General features: G+C 56.0%; 1 protein-coding gene across 4 annotated transcripts in view; it reads right to left on the reverse strand.

The window, feature by feature from the left end:
- The window catches only part of BIN3 (bridging integrator 3), a 34117-nt gene that overhangs the window by 6032 nt on the left and 6424 nt on the right, over nucleotides 1–21661 (reverse strand). For 2 of the 4 annotated variants that reach the window (XM_062616986.1, XM_062616985.1), the window contains exons 2-6: nucleotides 18981–19029; nucleotides 12755–12795; nucleotides 12105–12166; nucleotides 8738–8874; nucleotides 8382–8422 (exon numbers count right to left, since the gene is read on the reverse strand). In XM_062616986.1, the coding sequence (XP_062472970.1) occupies nucleotides 8382–8422; nucleotides 8738–8874; nucleotides 12105–12166; nucleotides 12755–12795; nucleotides 18981–19029 (330 nt within the window). The remainder of the gene's footprint in view (nucleotides 1–8381; nucleotides 8423–8737; nucleotides 8875–12104; nucleotides 12167–12754; nucleotides 12796–18980; nucleotides 19030–21661) is intronic. The other 2 variants (XM_062616988.1, XM_062616987.1) reach the window with 2 other exon arrangements.

The following is a 21661-nucleotide window of genomic DNA, read 5'->3' on the forward strand; positions in this document are numbered from 1 at the left end:
GATTGAGACCCAAACCAGCAACAGGTTTAAAGAGAGCTTGTGCCGAGCACAGAGGCTTTCACTGCGCGCTCCCAAGAGGCTGGGAGAAAGGATAACTCGGATGTGAAACCTTGCCAGGGGCCAGGGGTTGCGAGGGGAGCTTGGGATTGCTTTTCCAAAGGGCAACCCCTGGCCAAGGGTGTGCTTAATAATATTATTATCATTAATTATTAATAATATTAATAACAAAGTAATAATATTAACAGTAGTAGCAATGAAGCCAAGTGTGCAAAGCCTGACAAAAGCACTCTGACGGTCCCAACTTGCAGCTCACTCCTCGTGCCTCTACCTTACACATTTACCATCAATTCCCTCTTTTCCAGTTTCCCCCCCTCTCCTGCAGCTCCTGTATTGAAGAGCATGGGGAGCTGCCCTAGCTGGGAGGGGGGCACTGAGTTAACTCCGCAGAGAGGAAACAAACACCTTTTCCTCCATAGGGACCGAGTCCATGAGGAATTCCCCCGATCCCATGTCCAGAAAAGGAATGAAGGGGCAGAGTTGTTGAACCCAAACTGCAGGAGAAGTCAATGGGAAGCGCAGAATAAAGAGCACCTTGAGTCGGGGGATGATGTTGGTGCTCCTGAATGGGGCACAAGAGGGAAAGCCACGACCTGGAGCGCCGTTCCCGACTCCCAGACCTCAGTAAATGAGATCCTAGTGCTGCTGGGCTCTGGGTTCGCACGGGATGCACTCATTTAACCTCCACTCATCACGGGGTCATTTGGGGGGGTCAAGGCCAGGAACTGGCTGTGGGGAATGCAAAGGGCAAATGGGAGAAGTGAAGGAGAAGGGGGAATGGTTGTGTCCATGCATTTGTGCCCAGGCGCAAGCACCGGCATCCGAGCATCCCTCCCTGAGAGAAGCAGGGACGCATCCCTACAACCCAAAGCCACCCAGGCTGCTCCCTGCCCAGGCAAGCAATGCTCTCCGGATGCTATTCCCCCTCTCAACAAGAGGCTGTTGCATGAGGAGCAACCTGGAAAAGTCATCAGGGTGCTGGCCCAGCGTCACCCCGCGCCCAGCTGCCCGCGAGCAGACGCTGCTGCCCTGACATTGCTTTTTATGGTATCCACACAGAGCTCCCATTATGTCCCAACGCACGTCTGGGCTGTGCTGGGCTCCCATGGACTCACCAGCTCCTGGGGCTGCTGTCAAATACCTCCTGCCTCTACGTAAGGGCCAAAAATACGCTGGGATGGGCAGCGAGGGCTCTGTGGGGAAGGGAAGGGGTCTCCTCTGTAGGTGCTGAGGCGCTGGCACAGGGTGCCCAGAGGAGCTGTGGCTGCCCCATCCCTGGCAGTGCTCAAGACCAGGCTGGACACAGGAGCACCCTGCTCCAGTGGAAGGGGTCCCTGCCATTGGAACTGGGTGAGCTTTAAGCTCCCTTCATCCCAAACCATTCCGTGACTCCATTACAACCCCATACGGCAGCTGCGGGTGTCCCGGTCCTTCAGCAGCAGCGGGACCAGCCCAGCTCCTCAGCACCACCGATGGTGCCCGCGCTCTCCCCGAGCCCCCCGGTTTGATCTGCACCCTGGATGAGCTCAGCTCACACAGGGAAGGATGCTCCTTCCTGCGCTGGTCCGGACTGAGGCCGGAATCCCGCCCTGTGAGTTCCCCAGCACCTCTGAAACTGCCCTGGAGCTCAGGGAGCAGCGTTCCCAGCCCCTGCTGAATCCTGCCCTTGTTTTTTGCCCTGTGTGTCCAGAAATAGGAGCTCGAGGCAATGCCAGGGGTGGCAAACACGCGTGGAGGGCGACAGCGAGGGCCTGGCTCCTGCCACTGCCAAGCTATTCTGAAGGCTTAATAAAGAGCTGCATTTCACACGGCAGCCCCAGCGTCTCCACAAGCATCTCATGCATGTTATTTACGAATGCTCCTCGTGCAACGCCTGCCCCAAAGGCTCCACAGAGCCTCCAGGAGCTGCTGCATCCACGGGCACATCCCTCGCCCTCCAAACCCCGCTTGTGAGGATCCCAAAGGTTTTCCAGAGCCCTTGGCTGAGCGCAGCAAACCCTCCTGGAAGCCTTGGTGCCAGTGGAGAAGGGACAAGGACCATCAGTGTGCCATGAGCATCATCAGACAGCATCAGCCCCGCTGGAAGCGATGTCTGAGCAGCGAAACCCAGGCTGTAGCACTGGGGAAGGAGCAGGGGAAGCCTCATGAGCAAACCCCTCCTCGTTTCACCCATCCATTCCCTCTGCACATGGAGCAGGGACAACGCCTCCTGTTGCAAATCACTCCAAGAACCCCCCTGCATTCAGTGATGAACCCAGCTCCATCCTCTCCATACACAACCCCCCCCCCCCCCCCAGCCTCTGCTTTTATAGGGAATGCGAGGCTGGAAGCACCCAAAACCCCAGCACCCCCGCTCTGTTCCTCCAGGCTTCGTCACTGCAAAGCAAAGCAAACTGAAGCTGACCTAAAGGCACCGTGGTGGGCTCAGCGCTGAGAGCAGAGAGCAGGGAAGGCAAGGCAGCAGCGCAGGGCGTTAGAGCCCCCCGCCCCGCCAGGAAAGCTGCTTGCTCAATAAGCTGCCATCCTTCCCTGTCACTTTTTAGGGAAGGGGATTACGGCACAGGCGGCTTAAGAGGAGCAGGTGAGGGGAGGGATGTGGGGATCAGGGGAGCACGGAGCACAGAGCATGGAGCACAGAGCACAGAGCATGGAGCACAGAGCATGGAGCACAGAGCATGGAGCACAGAGCATGGAGCACAGAGCATGGAGCACGGAGCACAGAGCATGGAGCACGGAGCACAGAGCATGGAGCACAGAGCATGGAGCACGGAGCACAGAGCATGGAGCACGGAGCACAGAGCATGGAGCACAGAGCATGGAGCACGGAGCACAGAGCATGGAGCACGGAGCACAGAGCATGGAGCACAGAGCATGGAGCACTGAGCACAGAGCATGGAGCACGGAGCACAGAGCATGGAGCACAGAGCATGGAGCACGGAGCACAGAGCATGGAGCACGGAGCACAGAGCATGGAGCACAGAGCATGGAGCACAGAGCATGGAGCACGGAGCACAGAGCATGGAGCACGGAGCACAGAGCATGGAGCACAGAGCATGGAGCACGGAGCACAGAGCATGGAGCACAGAGCATGGAGCACGGAGCATGGAGCACAGAGCACAGAGCATGGAGCACAGAGCACAGAGCATGGAGCACAGAGCACAGAGCACAGAGCATGGAGCACAGAGCACGGAGCACAGAGCATGGAGCACAGAGCACGGAGCACAGAGCATCCGGTCACCCCCCAGCACCCACTGCCTCCTCTCCATCCCTGATGCTCGCCCCGCGGCTGCCTCCAGGCCCCACTGTGGTGTCGGCAACGCAAGGGAGCTGCGAGGGCTTTGGCACAAGGGAAGAGCATGGAGTCATGGGATGGGTTGTGCTGGGAGGGAGCTTAAAGCTCATCCAGCTCTGCCACGGGCAGGGACACCTTCCACTGGAGCAGACGTGGCCTTGAACACTGCCAGGGATGGGGCAGGCACTGCTCCTCCGGGCACCAGAACCAGCCCAGCTCCCTCAGCCTGGCTCCAGAGCAGAGCTGCTCCAGCCCTAAAAGTAAGGGTAAACCCTTTATTTCCCCCTGTTCCCACTGTCTCAAGCACTCCCATTGGCAGCCCCATGAGCTGGACTAAGCTGGTCTATGAGTGCGCTCCTCCTTACAGATAATGGCTGGGATAATGAAAGCAAAAGGAAGCGGACAGGATCTATGGCTGGCCTTGGACAAGGATAAAAAGGAGTCACAGAGCCGGGGAGCATGAGGTGCAAACGAAAGCGACGGCGAACGGGACGAGGAGGAAGCCTGGAGAGGCACAAGGGCGGCTCGGCCGAGGCCGGAGCATCTGGGCTATGCTGGGGGATTCCTGCCATTCCTCAGCCGTGCCCACACGTCCGTCCCGGGCCCGTCCACCCACCAGGAAGGGGGAAATTGAAACCAGCCCTTCCTGGGGAGGAGAGGAACAGGAGCGAAGGGGCCGGGACACAGCAGCGAGCTGGGATTAGGCGGTGGCGGGAGGGGGCAGCGGCCATGTGGGGAGCTTTGAGCACCAAATCCTCATTAGGGGCTTCTTAAGGACATGAAAGCAGCTTTTCCTGCTTCCGGGCCCCGGCTCCCCTGCGGCTGCTCCGGGCCGGCAATGGGATGCCAGGGAGGGAGCACGGTAACAGCAGGGGTATGGGAGGAAGATGCTGCCCCCCCTTCCCCACCCCATGGATCGTAGCATCACGGAATGGGTTGGGAGGGACCTCGAAGCTTATCCCACCCCACACCAAGCACCGGCTGCTGTCCCTGACACACGGCTCCAGTGGAATGTAGACACTGGTCTATGGGAACAGCTCCGGGACTGGACCTCTGGGATTAACACCAGCCCCAAGGCACGGCACCCAGGCAGCAGCACCCACTGCCACCCTGGCCAAAGCCTCTCCTTGTCCTGCAGCAGCCCTGGAGCTTCAGCTGCAGGAGCAGGACCATGCTCCAAGCCGAGGCGATGGGCAACCACAACATCCCGACCACATCACCCTGATCACAGCATCCCGACCATGACATCCCAATCACGACATCCCCACCATGACATCCCAATCACGACATCCCGACCACGATATCCCGATCACAACATCCCGACCACGACATCCCGACCATGACATCCCAATCACGACATCCCAACCACGACATCCCAATCACGACATCCCAACCACAACATCCCGATCACAACATCCCGACAACGACATCCCGATCACAACATCCCGACCACGACATCCCAATCACAACATCCCGATCACAACATCCCGACCACGACATCCCAATCACGACATCCCGACCACGACATCCCGACCACGACATCCCAGTCACGACATCCCGACCACGACATCCCAGTCACGACATCCCAGTCACGACATCCCCACCATGACATCCCAATCACGACATCCCCACCATGACATCCCAATCACGACATCCCGACCACGACATCCCGACCACGACATCCCAATCACGACATCCCGACCACGACATCCCAATCACGACATCCCCACCACGACATCCCAATCACGACATCCCCACCATGACATCCCAATCACGACATCCCGACCACGACATCCCAATCACGATATCCCCACCATGACATCCCAATCACGGCATCCCCACCATGACATCCCAACACTCGGGAAGGTTCAGACAGCTCCAGTTTGTTAAGCTGCTTCCTTCCTTAGGCACTGACACAGCATGGGTAGCACCAAGGCTGGAGCCCTGCCTTCAGCGCTGGGGCAACAGCACCAGAGGGACCTGGAGCTGATGGAGCGAGGCCACAGGAGGCCATGGAGCTGCTGCGAGGGCTGGAGCAGCTCTGCTCTGGAGCCAGGCTGAGAGAGCTGGGCTGGGGCAGCCTGGAGAAGAGAAGGCTCCTGAAGGGGAGGCCTTAGAGCAGCTCCAGTGCCTGAAGGGGCTGCAGGAAACCTGGAGAGGGGCTTTGGGATATAAGGGATATAGGGACAGGACAAGGGAATGGCTTTAACCTGTTCAAGGCTAGGATGGAGGGGGCTTGGAGCAAGCTGCTCTAGTGGAAGGTGTCCCTGGCCATGGCAGGGGGTTGGTACTGAATGAGCTTTAGGGTCCCTTCTGACCCAAACCATTTCATCATTCCATGATTCCATGACAGTACGCAGCCTACCCCTAGTCCCTGACCCAGCCAAAACACCTCATTGCTCACCCAAGCCCCAGTAAAGAATGGGAAGAGTCACATAAAACCCAGCTGCTTTTCTCCCTCTTTTGCCCCAAATGCCCTGATCTGGAGTGAATTCAAGCAAGCATCTCCCCATCAAGCAAGCATCGACCCCTCCTGGCCTTCCCCAGCTCCTTGCCCAACCCTCACTGCTATGGGCAAGGGCTCACCCGGGCCCTGCTCCTGCCCTGCACTGACACAAGTGATTCCCAGACAAAGGCTTCCTGGGGCTCAGAGCCGAAGAATCCGGGGTGCCCACAAGGAAAAGGCCTGGAACAATGCATGCCTCCACCCTCCACTGCTGCTTTCCTTTACATGCCCCAGCAAACAAGCCTGGGTTTGTCTGCATCCTACCAGCCCTGGACAGCTGAATGGAGATCCAAAGGCACATGTGCCTCTGATTACACTGATGATAATTGCCTGCATTAAACTTATCTGTTTCTTTGACTCATAAAACTACAAGAGACCACCAGTGAAGATGTAATAAAGTGCAGCTGCTGGAGCAAAAGCCTCTTTTCTAGGTCAAAGCCAGTTTGGGAGAGGCCAGCCTGGGCGAGGGGAAGCGATACCTCAGTGGGAATAAGAGCAGCTCCTCAAGGCAGCTTTCACTAATGTGGAACTTCCATCCCAGCAGTGTTGCTGGGGTTTATCTGCAGCAGGACAGGGGAGGGGCAAGCTCTGCGCTTCTCTCCTGCATCTCATTAGCCTCAAAAGGGCCCTTGGGCTCCTCCGAAACGGTCCTGGCTCCACAACTCCTCCACGCACACTCGCAAGGAGGCGGAAAGAGGGAAGGGAAGGGAGTTTTCCTCGGCGTGGAGGTGCAGCCCCTCTAAGCATGAAACCAAAGCTGTTTAAGAGCACACAGCAACTGCCAAAGGGCAGGAAGGGAGAAAATACCCTGAGTGAGTCCCAGTTTAGGAGGCTGGAGAGAACTGCGGACACTGGGAGGTGGCCGGGTGCTGAGGGGCACATCCTGATGCTTCATCAAGCACCAACACAGCAGCGGGCAGATGAGCATCACCTTGTGAGGTGAAACCTCCCAGCCCTGCTCTAGTGGAAGGTGTCCCTGCCTGTGGCAGGGGTTGGAACTGGGTGAGCTTTAAGGTCCCTTCCAACCCAAACCAGGCTGGCATCGATCTTGCATCGCTGCCTCAAACCCCTTCTCCACCATCTCCATCTAGAGCATCATGAGCCAAAAGCTGCACAAAGGCAGGGTAAGACATCAGCAACGTGGAAATGGCTTTATTGCCTTGAATTGAGTTTAAAGCAGAAGGCAGGCTTTGCAGGGAGAGGTATTATCCTTCATTGCATCAACTAACACAAGTTGGGGAGGAAAAAAACAACAGGAACATTTCAGAGACACAAGCCCTTCTTCCAATTTGAACAGAATGCTGGAAGAAACAGTTAATGTATCTTTCATGAGGACAATCTCGATAATAAGCAACACAATTCCACAGCACAAGCCTGCCTTTCTTCTTTTCTTTCTTGGTTTCTTTCTTTCTTCCCCCCCCCCCCAAATGAAGCATTTCTGGTCGTGGAGAGACGACCGAGGCAAGGCTTGAGTCACCCAAGCATCCTCTGGCTAGCAGCACACCGTAACCTCTTGCACTGAGCGCTAGATGAGCTCTTCCTTTCAGGTTTGGGCAGAAACAACAAGCAAACAAGCAACCCAGCCACCCCGGCTGTGTCAAAGCCGAGCTCAAATTGGTACTCAGCAATTTGCACCACTTACTGTCATATTAAAGTCATTTGAGTTTATTTTCGCTCGCTCTTCTCGTACCACAACAGCGAATCTGAGGATTTCAGCAGCTGTTTGGCACTGCAACTGCAGCGCTCCTTAAATGCTCCAGGGTGCAGCCCCTGCCACTGGGAATGGTGCAGGCAGAAGGGAACTGCCCCAGGTCAGAGCACGGTGCTGAGCGCTGCTCCAGCACCACAGCGGGGGCAGACGGAACCTGCCACCAGGGCAATGCTGTCAGCGCTCCAGCTCTGCTCCCGGGGGAGGTTTATGGCCAAGCTTGGAGCCAGGCTGGCCCTGGCACACTCCTGTGATGGCTGAGATGGGCTCATGGGGCTCCCCTGAGACCTCTCCTGCCCAGCTGCACCAGCTCTAGCATCCCTCCCTCCCCTGCACGGAGATACTGTTCATGGACGTGGAAGAGCTCTCACCGAGACAAGCTTCTGCTTCTTTAGTTAAGAACCCCCCATAGGAAGGAAGCTTTGGGCCCCAGCGGAGCTCCCCAGTTGATGGCTCTCCTTCAGCAGCAGCAGTGCTGGTAGCAACCAGCACAGGAATGGAGAGATCTTGAATGCTTGAATGCATTCAGTATTACTCGTTCAGGTGTCCTCTCAAGTCCAGGTGAAGGCACCTGGCAGGCTCAGATGCAAGAGGTCTTCCCCCTTGCTACAGAGCAGGAGCATGGACTCAGCCAACCCACCACAGCCCTCCATGCCCCAGCTGCAAGACAAGGAGATGCCGCTTTGCCCCGTGAACTATTCCATCTTTAGGAAGGGCTCATTTCTAACCTGCCAACACCTCCTTCGATGATCACACCCCTGCAGAACACGGGGATGACAAACACACGACGTGCCTCATAGGACAACGGTGGTACTTACTTTTTCAAAGGCTCTATGACTGTCTTTTGGATCTGATTCACCTGTTGAAAGCAAATTACATGTCAGGCTTGTTGAAGCAGCCTGTCTGCACAGCAATGCATGTTCGCACAGTGCCTGCCCTAGGATGATGTGGGCTTCTGAGTGCAACCACAGTGCCCTTGAACCAAAAACCAGAGGACTTCTCCCATGTGCTCGGGAGGAGCTGCGATTCCCAGTTCAAAAAGAGCCAGGAGGAGTAAGATTAAAGAGGAACTCCCGTGGGAAGCACCTTGGAGACGATGACAAAAAGAAGGGGGACATACCCACAGCACCGCAGCACCCCTGCTCTCCCCTCCTGCAGCCAAACCCACATTCACCTTCTCCTGGTTGAAGGAGTCCATCCTCTTCATCGCTGTGTCGAAGGCGGTGACCATCTCCAGGAAGCTGGGCTCCTGCTCACACAGGGGGTTGGAGAGCAGGTCTGAGGAGATCTTCACAGCTGACTTGGACATGGCTGCGGGCAACAGGAGAGGCCAAGAAGAGAGGAGAGGGTCACTGCTTTGTAAGGGGGGTTGGAACCCGATGAGCTTTAAGGTCCTTCCCAACCCAAACCCGCCTGGGATGCCGTGTGTCAGCACTGCCTCTGCAAAGGGTGACCAAACCTGGGGACCTGGGCCACCGAGCTGGGATTCAGCACGATTTCCCTGCCTGCTGGTTGAGAGAAGAGAAGGGAAAGGAAGAGCCACCACTTCATCCACATAAACCCCCGAGCTGCCTGTACAGAACCAAGCCTGAGCCGCTCCAGGGGACGGCTTGTGATGGGGCCAGAAAATGACACCAGGCTCCTGAAAGCCCTCTCCTCTCAGCACCACGTAGATGGCTTTTCTAATACATCTTTTCTCAACAGACTATTGTCACTCTCAGGCTCACTACAGCTCTTCCGCAGCGAGGAAAATCAGTCCATTAAGTCTTTCAAATGCCTTTAGAGAAATATATGTATTTAAAGTGGAGGTAGTGCTGGGAAAGGACCAGGATGACAGGACTGGAAGACAAGGTTTCTCTTTTTACTCTTGAAACAGCCTGGACATGAGCAGCACTGACACAGCTGCCTGAGCATCTTGATCACTGAACTGCATCCTGTGCCCCTGAGACCACCCCCATGGACCATGGGGAAATGCAAAGTCTCTGCAGAGCCTGATGTGGCCTCCAAGAAACCCAAAAGACCCCGGTCACACTCTACCAGGCCCCAGCTCCTGCCTTGTCGAGCACTTGTGCTCGTTTTCCATCAGACACATCTCTCCCTATCCCAACTCCAACGGGAAAACTCAATCCCGCTGACAGGACCACTCCAAAAGAGCTATAGAGCAGCGAAGGTACAGGAGGGAAAGACAAGATTCACCACAAGGCATTTATAGGAATGGGAATAATGAAGAAAAAGCCAAAAGCACTAAAAATCCACCTTCTTTTCCATCAGCACTTTGCTGGAAGTTATTCCAGCTTCAGCTCGGAAGCCAGATGCTTGAGGCGTGCCACAGAGGAGCTTTGGAAAGCTCCGGCTGCACTCGCTCAGATACTGGAAGTTAAAGTCCTCTCAATAATGGGGCTTAAGATCATAAATCAAGGGGTTAACCATTCCGACTGAAAGGTTACACACAATTATACAGAGAGCTCAGAAGCTGCAGAGCTGGGAAACTCAGTGCAGAACGAGATGCTAACTATGGGATAACAAAGCTACCGTATCCGTCTATTATCCAAACATTAAGGGTTTAGGCATTAAAACCTTTAAACAGATGGGATATAATCCATATGTGTGACCACATCTGAGGAAGGATTTGTGCCAAAACGGGATGGGGTTAAGAGCGGCAGAACTGCTTCAGCTGCAAGGAAAATGAGTTTCATTCGCAAGGAGAGGACTGGAAGTGTAAAGCGGTGACCCCCTCTTCAAACCCAAGTGGAGCCTCAGCCACCAGAGGAGACAGGAGGCAGGGGAGGGTCGGATCGCATCGCCTGCCCCTCGGGAGGGCTCCCTGCTTCTCATTCCAAGAGAAGAGCTTTTGTCTCCGAGTACAGAACATCCTCCTGCTCCTCACGATCCCACTGTGCTTGGAAAGAGGGTGGGAAGGTGAGGGAGGGGGTGCAGGCAGTGACCAATCAGCCCCTCGGCACAGGGGTGCAGTGGAAGGAGTAAGACCCTCCTGAGGACACGACACTGATGCACTGCTGTCCTTGTCGGACCTGGGGGCTGGATGCTGCCTGGGCTGACACAGGGCACTGCCAGGGGAGCAGAGCAGCCCTCAGTGCTCCATCAGACCCCCACCTCCTTCGCCTTCACCCGGCCCTCCCCAGTCCCCGTTCCAAATCCTCCCTTTACGCTCCCGATTCCATGCCTTTAAATGAGAAATCAGATCCCAGGATCTGGCCACGGCTCAGTTTGTGACTCTGCCATGGAGCAGAACGGAAAAAGAAAGTCCTCCCACAGCTCCTCTGGGACTTGAAATGCTCCATATAAACAACGCCCACTGCAAGGGAGGGGAGGGGAATCCTGCACAAGGAAAAACTTACCACGGAGCCCTGACAATGACCAGAAAGGGCACTTTTCACCCTGGAAAAGAGTCCTGGCAGCGTCGCTCCCAGTGCCTTTCCCACCGCTCTCCCCATGGGAGCACAGATGTTGGGATGGGATGGGGGGAAGAGTGTGGGCAAGAGCCTGGATCCGTGCTGATGTCTGGCAACACCCGAGCACACACACACGCAGGTGAGAGCCTGGATCACGGGAAGCCCCACATTTGCCATCCCTCCCACTGGGGCTCCTTCCCATTCCTGTTACCCACATTAACCCACAGGATGAGTGCCGGGCCAGTGCTGCCCACCCCTGCTCGCGCTGGTGCATCTGCCTTGGCTCTGGAGCTGTGGGGGCTTGGTGCAAGGAGGGACTACTCCAAAGCACACGCTGAGAAGAGCCATCTGTGTTTAAAGCAGCTCTTTGCAGCGTGTTTCTGCACGCTGCCCTGCCGGGTGCAACAACCAGCACCCAGCAGATCCCCTGCTCCCCGCACCACATCGCTCCATCTCCTCTCTGCCATCACCGTTTAAAGCCAGTGCCACGTGGCGCGGTCCCACCAGTCTCCTAGGCAGGCTGCTGTGGCGTGGTACATGCACAGATAACTGCTTTGTTGCTTCCTGCATCGCCCACTGCCACCGGCTCAAGCCAGAGCAGGCAGCCAGCAAGGGGAGAGCAGGGTCAGTCCTGACTGAGAGTGGCTGGGGCAGCAGCTCACACGTGAAACACGCACAGCGATGCCCACGGGATGCTCTGCACACCCCCAGCACCTCAGCCCACCTTCCTTTGGCTTCAGACAGCAGAAAATGCCCTCAGTGAAGCAGGCGATGCACAGACACAAGGGACTCAGCTGGAGGCTGCTCCTGCCGGGCTAACCTGAGAACTGGAACAATAACTCCGAGTCCTGCAGCTGCAGACACGGAGGCAAAGAGAAGCAAAGTGGCTGGTCCAAGGCCACCCAGCATGCTGCAGCTCAGGAGACAGGGACCAAGCCCGTAACAGACTTTCTGTTCCCTTGGTTGAGATGCTGCTCATGCAGATGGCCTTGTAACTAAGCAAACTGAGTGGGACTGAGAGCTAGATTTGTTTTCCAGACTTGTCACAGATTACTCATATGATCTTGAGAAAGTCACTTCATCTCCTTGTGGCCAAGTTCACAGTCTATGTATCCTGCAGTCACATACCCAAGTCTGCATCTGTGCTTTTCTTCATATCCTTCTGAAGCTTTTTGGTCTGATCTTCCAATCTGAAAGATGGGAGAAGAAGGCAAAGTGAATCTTGGAAAGAAAGAAACCCAAGTGCATCATACGTGCAACAAATCATTTACGGGTTGGATATGCTGGCTTCTGTTGGGAGTTAAAAATACCCCGGCGAGGCTCTGTGCACTTCAGTGCTGCTCAACCTTTTCCGCTTGTTTGCAGATGCTCCGCAACCTTTCCAAGTTGGGGATCTCTTAAAGTCACTGCTTTGTGAAGCCCTCGCACCTACCCCAAGTGGAGAAGCCAAATGCTTCCAGATGATACGTGCGAGCTTACGGGACACAGCCAGGATGGGGACACCGGGTCTGGTCCTCGGGGGTGCGGAGCTGTTTGGTCCCCCCCTGTTTTCTGGCAATTCTTTAGAGGTGCCACAATGAGCAAACCTCAACCCCATGCAAGTGCCGCTTAGGACACTGAACATGGGAGCCATAGGGGAATCTCTGAAGCCTCCAAAATGACAGGCAGTGATTTGTGGGGAAGAGCATAAGAGGCCAAGATCCCCTGGGAAGATGCAATAAGAGGGCACAAGGGAAGTGTGCGACTGGTCCTGTTCCACCAGTGCTGTTGATACTCACTGCTGGAGCTTGCCATATTCCCTTTCAAAGTCTCTCTCCACCTGTGGAAAGAAGAGATGGAAACCGGCTCAAACGCTGCACGGGAGTGGGAACAACCTGTGCGGGGCAACCCGGGAGGAGGAAATGCCCCTGTGAACCCCGGGAAGCTGCAGCAAGAATGGGAGTTTCGCTTCAGGAATCTCTGCATTATTTGCCCTCTCCCCACGCTCCTCATTCCTGCAATAGCTCCCTCTGATGAAGCACTTCAGGTGGAGCAGCCCAAGTGTCTGCAACACCTTGCAAAGGGAGGAGAAACCTGTGCTGGCAAAGAGCTAAAGAACAGCCTCCTCCCGATGCTCCATCAATGACTGCTTCCTCCTACTTGCTATCTGGCAGCACATCTCCAGTGATACAAGATATTTTAAGGAGCTTTCCTTCCATGCTGCCTGTTTTAACACACGCCTGAACGTTCATTCCACACCTCGTCAACCAAATAAGCAAATGGATCTCAATTGACCAGCCAAGAGTAAATACGTGCGCCTTTGTTGTCATGGGATCAAACCCGGGATCGTTCGTGTTGTCAAGCTCCCGTGCTGTTAAGGAAACGCTACGTGCTGCAAGCAGCCAGGACGGGAAGGATCCAAAGGTTTGTTCCAGAGCTTCAGGCTGTCCTCGGGATTTCAAACCCAGCCACGTGAAAGCAGAGCGCTGCAAAGGGACTTTGCTTTCAATCACAACTGCTATTAAAAGACTCAGTGCTTTAAGATGGAGCCCAGCAACCCCAGGTCCCTCACACCCTCCTTTTCTGAGCACCCCTTGGTGCTCTCCGGCACCCCTGAGCTCCGCAGGGCCATGACAGCGCGATGGGAAGCTGCGGGTGCTCCAGCCGCATCCCCAAGGCCGGCTCTCCCCATCGCTCCCACCATCCGTGGGCTGCACGCTGGCTCTTCCCTGGGGCTGCAAAGCCTCCACAGGGCTCAGCTCCCCGTTGTGCTGCTAAAGATGGTGCTGGTGGAGCACAGCCCTGTGCCCGGTGCAGCATCCGTGGCAGCTGGTGCCTGGGGGTCCGGTACCCAGCCCGGAGCAAACCCACCCGCACGGCCACAGCTGTCCTGGCTCCTTGAGCATCGTGCTCTGTTCATAGGCCTGAGGTGTGAACTGGTTTGGTTGCAAACCACAGAGCAAGGATCCGTGCTTTGGAGCCTGGTGGTGCGGAGCTCCAGCCCTCTCCTGGTGCCGTGGAGCTCCAGCCCTCTCCTGGTGCCGGCCCAGCCATTGGTCCCTGCAAGACCTGAAGGGTTTGCCCACGAAATTAAACTGCCTGTGAAGGTTCAGAGCCTCTGCCCCTTCCTCTGTGCTGGTAGATTCCCCCATGGCTGTGGGATGAGTGGGGATGAGCAAAAAGCATCGCTGCCTAATGGAAGGGAGGCAAAGCTTCCGATCCCCAGTGATGCCCCATCCCTGGCAGTGTTCAAGGCCAGGCTGGACACAGGGGCTTGGAGCAAGCTGCTCCAGTGGAAGGGGTCCCTGCCCATGGCAGGGGTGGGAGCTGGAGGAGCTTTAAGGTCCCTTTAACCCAAACCATTCCAAGCATCCCCCAAAACACCCAACCCCATTTGCCCACGTGCGTTCTCCATACGACGGAGGTGAAGAGGCTTCAGCTGCCTCACGTCTCCAGTGCCATCAATGCAGAGACAGCTGCCCCAGGATTGCTCTCCTCTTTCACGCCCACAGCAGCAACTGGTTACCAGTCCCCACGGTCTGCGGGCTGGGGCAGCCCTCCCCACGCATCACCGCTCCCATCTGCAGCACCCAGGCAGCGAGGAGCAGGGCCCCCATGCACCAGGCAGCTCACCCCATGCTCCCACCACGCTGCACCCAGCGCATCCGAGGCGTGCAAGGAGGACAAGCTGAGAGCAAGGCAAGTACATTCTGCAGAGCACACAGTAATTCCGCTCCCAGCAGCTATCAGCAATAGCCACACGTCCCCGACACTGACAGCGAAAGGCTATGGAGGAGATTATCACGTTAAAAGTAACGAGAACAAGAAGTACAGGCACGAAAATTACAATATCCTGGAGGGAAGCTCCCGTAATATTAAAATAATCCCACTTTCTGCAGCCTCCTTCTGAAAGCTCCAAAGCAAACCGTGGTGCTGGATGGAAGGATTCTGCCCCGAGGCACTGGGGCTGGGTGATGCAGGAGCTCCCCGGGTTTTTATTTACATCGACATAAAGAACGAGGAGCTCTTTGAGCACTGAAACCAAGCCACGTTCCTCCTTTGCACCCAGTTATTTCTGTTTGCAAACACCGGGCCTTCCACCTCCAGTAGCATCCCTCCTGCTTTAAGGGCAATAGCATAATCGACACCATGGTTACAAGGCAGCGAAGCGAGACCGAAGCCAATACTACAAAGGGATGGAAATAAGGGACTGTGATGAACCTTCTTACTCCCCTGAGGTTCATTTCTGTTCCTGGAGGAGGAGAACTAGCTGATTTCTACATGTTCCAGTGGTCCCAGCCTATTCGTGGGTCTTGGGAAGAAGAGGGAAGCACATTATTCCTCCTCCCTCCACTCCAGAACAGAGAAACCCATATAATCAGGCCAGAAATCCTGCTCTAACCTGGAACTCCTGCTGACCTTTGCCACCCCATCAAGCAGGAGGAGATTGAAGGCAAGCAACGTGGGGGAATGTTTGCTCTGCATCCAGCAGCAGCGACCTGAGCCAAAGGAATGCTGCAAAGCGAGGGTGAAGCTGGGGCTTTGTAGGCTTCAGCGCCCAGCCAGCAACCCAAATCCTCACCAAGGCTTGCCAGCAAGGTGCAATAAAAGGGAAGAAGGATGTGCCTCCGAACCACAGAGCCCGGGTATGTCCCAGTGAAGATGGAGGGAAGAGTGGAAGTGAGCAGAGCTGGTTGTAAGTGGCCTCACCCCACCATTCCTGCCACATTTCCTCTGTTATTCCGAGCCTTCCAGCTCGCTGGTGGAGCCCACTGGAAAGGCGCTGACGGCCGGAATCCTGCTGCTCACGGAGCTCCTCCATCCGACATCCCTGGGGAAGGCAGAGCTGCTGGGATGAGTCAAGGAAGGGAGGCTTGGCAGGCGCGGGCTCCCAGCTCAGGTCCCTGCTCCCTGCCAAGCTGACTCAGCCCAGGTCAGGCAGCGAGGAGGAGGAGGGCGAGCCATCTGAGTCAGCCGGGCCAGAGGCAGGGAGGAAGGAGCAGAACCCGGCTGATGGGAAGGGGCTGCCCCATCCCGGGAGCCGCTGTCTCTCCCGACCACGGCTCCGTGCCCCATAGGGATACAGGGCTGCTCTCCCTGCCTGTCTGGATAAACCCGAGCGCCGGTGAGGAGCAGGGGACAACCTCGGGGGACACGGATGAACTTCAGCGAGCCGGAGCTACGGGAGCGCAGGGAAGACAACCACAGCTCCGGCTCCAACGTAACCGGTGCTCAGACTGCACTCATCCCGGGGGGAAGAACATCTCTGCTGTGAGAGGCTCCATCGCTGCGCCGGGTCTGAGCAATAACCATGTGGGGAGATGAACCCCACCACGTTTAGCTCCTATCACTGGGCATTAGTTTAATTGGGCTGCGCTGCTGGGCGCTCCGTGGCCATGCTGACAGCAGCTCCTCTCTGAGCACTGGATCCTCCCACCCGGCCTCTCCGCCAGCCCCGGTGACAGCTGCTCTTTTCAGGGATGAGGAGGGGAGAGATTATGTTGTCTGGAATTGGATTTGCCCAGGTTAAGGTGGACACAAAGCAGAGCCATGGCTGGGGCGGGGTGGGGGGATCACTTCAGTTCATCAGCCACTGTTTCCTACGGGGGTTCACTTGTGGCTGCAGAGCTGAACAGCGGCTGACACCATGCCCTGCTCCAAAGGATCAGAAGCGAGTGGGCACAGGGAGTCATGACTAATCGCCTCTGCAGCCCAGGCAAATTGCTGCTCAGGACCAGCGCTGGTCTGGAGCTGACACCAGCCCCAGCATCGTTTCATCAACAAGAGACAAAAGGCTCCTTGGTGAGCACAGCCCCACTCCTGCAACTCCAGTTCCGTGCCCCATGGAGAGCCATATCAGCCCGATCCTAACAAACGCCTTCTTTTCTTTCCCCTTCCCCCTTCTCTTTTGTGGTCCAATCTCGGCGAGTGGGAGATCCTCTGCCCGCAACCACTTCCCTTCGGATGGGCTTGGGACGCAGCCCTGGAGATGCTGCACCTTCCCACTTCCTGCAGCAGGCTCCCGAGCCCAACATCTGCAATATCAGAGGCCTTGGCTGCTGCCGCCGCTCCCTAAAGCCCGCACAGATGGAGCGGCTCAGCCTGCAACTGGGAGGTAAAGCTGGGGGCCTCGAGCTCGCCCCAGCCACCACGGCTCCCACCCCACGGCTGAGCCTCACGCCCAGGGGACAGTGGTGGTTTCCTGATGTTTGCTCTTTGAAGAGCTGCACTTGACGCTCGCTGTGAGGCTGCGGAGCTCCGGGCTTCCTGCCTTCTGCTTTCCACATTATCTGCTGCCTGGAGAGCATCAGCACACGGCAAGCAGGGCCCCTTGAAAGTGAGCATCAAAACCTGAGCTACCGAGGAGCTGGGAAACACTTGCTCCTGCGGAGCAGAGGGAGAGGGGGAAGGAAGGAAGGATAGAGAGAGGGAAGGAAGAAAGGAGGGAGGGAAGCAGGGAAGAAGGAAGGAGAAAAGGCCTGGAAGCACTCGCGCTGCTGAATGAACCTCTGCCTCCTGGGTATTCCAAGCTGTTCTATTTAACCCCCCCCCCATGTATCTATATCTGTAAGCAGTGCCTGCCAACAGCCTCAGAACAGCACATCCCAGCAGCTCTCAAAGGTGCCACCATCCATCTACAGAGAGCCCAAGCTCCTGCTGCAGCTCATGGACCGCTGATTGCAGCAGCAACAGAGCACAGGGGAGACCGAGTCCCTCACACGAACCTTTTGCAACAGCAAATGCAGCAGGGGCAGAGGGAAATCAGCACTGGCAAGGGAGAGAAAAAGTCAGCTTGGATGTGAGAATGGGTGGGATGGAGATGTCCAAGACACCCAGAGCCGCTGGTTCATGCAACAGCCTGGAAGGGCACTGGTGTTGGAATGAAGACGAGAGGCAAAATCCCACGGAGGAAGGCACTGAGGAGGCTCCTGAGAGGAACTGGAATGGGTGTGAGCCCAGGAGACAACACAGAGCAGCACCATCGGCAGCTCCTGGGAAAGGGCAGCTGAAGGGATGCAAAAACCACTGAGGAATGTCACCAGTGCCTGTCCCCGTCGCCTGCCTGGCTCAGGTCTTCCACTGACAGCCGCTGCTCTACAGCATCCCATGAAACGCACCGTGACAAATGAGGCGTCCAGGGAGAGCAGGATCAGGCCTGTGCCTCCAGGGGAAAATGTCATGTCCTGAGGAGAAACTGCCCCATAAACACGAGTGCCCACGCATCCCCAGGGAATGAGCTGCGATGAGTGGCCCGGAGAGGAGGGATCAGGGATGCTCTGATCAGCCTGCTCGGGGATGAGGTCACCAGCCCTGGTACGAAGACAAGATGCTCCCTGTCAGGGCGCTCCTTTCGGAGCACAAACGCAGCTTCGGTTTCAGGGAGAGCTCCCGTGAGGTCCCACAGCTTTTATTTCACACGGGACAAGTGCAAAGGCAATGTGCTTCAGAAGGGAAAATACCCCCAGCCAGCTGCGAGCAACAGCGCTGGGCTGGGAGCCTCAAACCCACCCGAACACAAAATGCGGTTTTCAGTCGCTTTTAAAGCAAATGCTGTGCAGCACAAATTAATTCACGCCCGAGCACTGAGCATCTCAGCTTATGAGCCTTTCTTTGGAAACAGTTATATTCAGCGATCTGAACCACTCCTCCTCCTCCATCTGCTCAGAAAGGATGAACAAACAAGCCATTGCTGCAAGAAGGAAGGAAGGAAGGAAGCCCGTTCAGCCATCTCCAAGGAAAACGGTGCCAGACCAGAGGAGCTCTTCCCCTTCATCCCCCCCTCCCCAAAACCCAGTAACGACATCAGCAAGAAACAGCTCCCCCAGGGAAACGTTCACCCCTGGTCGGGCTCCCCCTCACTCCCCGCACGAGGAGCCGAGCGCTGGTCACACGCAGCAACAGGTTCTGCTGCTCCCAGCTCCCTCCCACGACACGCTGCGAAATGGGACGAGTCAAAGTGCTGCCTTGACTCATCAGCCACATGATCAAAGGCTGGAGCTAAAAAGGGGGATCTGGTTTACTCACTGTCTTGGGTACAATCTGTTTCTTGGGCTGCCCGATCTTGAACGGTATCCTGGAAAAGAGAGGAGAGGGAAGGGATGAAGCAAGTGCTGCTGGTTGCAAACAGCCCAGCCCTGTGGGTCTCAGCCCCTGAGGTGGGGTTTGGGGTGAGCAGGGCTTGTCCTGGGGCAGCAACACCACATTCCATGCAGTGTGCTCCTGCTCCAGGAGCCAATGTCCCCACCAAGGTCATGCCTGCATCTGAAACCCCCTTCCCCACCCACGAGGCAAATAAACCACAGAACCCCAGAATGGCGTGGGATGAAGGAGCCTTAAAGCTCATCCAATTCCAGCCCCTTGCTACAGGCAGGGACCAGGCTGCTCCAAGCCCCATCCAACCTGGCCTTGAAAGGATGGAAATGCAATGGTTAGAAATGCAATGGGTGGGAATGCAATGGATGCTCCAGCATCTATTTGAACACGTTTCAAACCAAACCCAAAAGGGAAACAGATAAATAAGCCCTGTGAATATCTAGAAAGAGGATATTAAATAAAGCAAAAGCAAATAAAGTGTCTGGAGCTGTGAGGGAGCTGCGCCCAAGCACCCCTGTGCCGTGCCGGAGCAGCCGGAGGAGCAGCTCACCTGCAGCACAGCTCCTTCATTCTTAAACCCTTCAGGATGCTTCCCAGGAAATCTGGGTTACCTGAACGAGCTTCCCCACGTGAGCAAGCTCAGCACAAACCCCCTCCACACGCAGGGGTGGCTGGGGCCATGCTGCCCTCCGGACAATAACCGCATCCCTTTCAGCTCTCAGGATAATCAAGATCCAGGAATTCAGCGGCTGTTTCCAACGTGTTTTAAGTTAAAGAGGTGCTGCTCTGGGAAAGCATCTCCTCAAAACCTCCTGATGGTCTCTGCATCGCAGTGCTTTAACTAAAGAGAAAATGGGGCTTGCAATGGAGCGCAAGCATCTTTTCCCAGAGATGCCTCACCCAGAGCACACCTACAGCTCAGTGGCATCAGCATCGCACCCCAAATCCACACCAGCCCCTTCCTGGATGGTGCCGAGCCCCTGTTTGGACCTGTCCAAACTCTCACTCTCCTACCCAAAGCCATGTTCAAGGCCAGGTTGGACACAGGGGCTTGGAGCAAGCTGCTCCAGTTGAAGGGGTCCCTGCCCATGGCAGGGGCTGGAGCTGGAGGAGCTTTAAGGTCCCTTCCAGCCCAAACCAGGCTGGGGCTCTATGGGAGAAAGCGAGCAGCGACACAACATCCCCATGGACAAAACAAGCCCCGCATCACCCGACCTGGCCACTGCTTCCAAACCAAGTGTGTAATTAGGCCCCGGTAATGCCCTGGGCCCGTGACCGGTGCAGGGCTCGGAGCAGCTTGGGGAGCAGGAGCCAACCTGAGTCACCAGCAAGGGTTTTTTTCCGGAGAACTTCCTGTTTATGGTGCTCCGGTGGGAGCGATGTCATTTGGGGCTCTTTAACCCTTTCCAGCTCCATGACTCACACTCCTCTCCTAGCCAAACCCTTGGCTGCTGTGTAATTACCCTGTCAATAGCCGGGGGTGCGGCCCCGAACAGGAAGAAAGTGAAAACACAAAGGTTTTTTTCCCTGTGTTTTCCTGCATGGCTCAAATATAAACTGCAATGAGGCACTTCGGTGCCCGGCTCCGGCACAGCCCGTCCCGGCGCACGCCGCCGTTTTGGAGGTGATGGCATGGATCTGCCTCGGTGGCAGGATGAGCAGATGGGGTCTTTACCCAAGGCAGTAATGACCCGGGGTCCACTGCGAGGGTGCTGAGGCGCTGGCCCAGGGTGCCCAGAGAAGCTGTGGCTGCCCCATCCCTGGCAGTGCTCAAGGCCAGGTTGGACACAGGGGCTTGGAGCACCCTGCTCCAGTGGAAGGGGTCCCTGCCATTGGAGCTGAAGGAGCTTTAATGTTCCTTCCAACCCAAACCACCCCATGATTCTATGAGAAGCCACAGCAGCTGCTGAGCATCTCCAGCAAGCGCAGGATGCAGGTTGGATCTAGGCTGGTTCCTAGTCAGAAAGCACAGTTAAAAGGGTGATTAAAGCATTGCCTCTGCACAACCTTCCCCTTGCTCTTGGGTGGCCAGCATCCACTGGCTAGATGCGTTAAATCAAGGCAATACCAGCACTAAACCAGGGATACGGGGAACAGGCAAGGCAAAGCCATGAATTGCATAGGCAGAACAGGCAGCAGCTAATGGGCAGGCAGTGGGGAGCACATCCTATCCCATCCCATCCCATCCCCAATCTCTACTGCACCACAAAGGGGAAGGAATAAACCAATCCCAGCTCCTGTCTTCCAGAACAAAAGAGAGTCACCGGAGTGCTTCACAAGGCTGCAACTCCACTCTGAAGCAGTAAATATCTCTAACAGCATCGTGATGCCAGTTGGCTAATTATGGCTGTCTGGGTAAAACCTCTACAAAACAACCCTGTGCAAGTGATGTCTATTCAGCAATTATATATTTTGCTGTTCTAGTTCACAATTTGAGATAATCTTTCCTCATTTCTGAATCTTTGCCTTTTAATATGGTGCTGGGGGGGGGATTAAACGCATAAGAAGGAACAAAAGATGAGAGGTATGGATCATCTCCGAGCTTTTAAGACAAACGGATGCAGCCCATGCGTTACAGCACCACAACAAACTGTTGCCACCAAGAATTCTTG

Source organism: Pezoporus occidentalis, unplaced genomic scaffold (assembly GCF_034315485.1).
Source record: "Pezoporus occidentalis ecotype Australia unplaced genomic scaffold, CSIRO_AGI_Poc_V1 ctg191, whole genome shotgun sequence".
NCBI classification, from domain to species: Eukaryota; Metazoa; Chordata; class Aves; order Psittaciformes; family Psittacidae; genus Pezoporus; species Pezoporus occidentalis.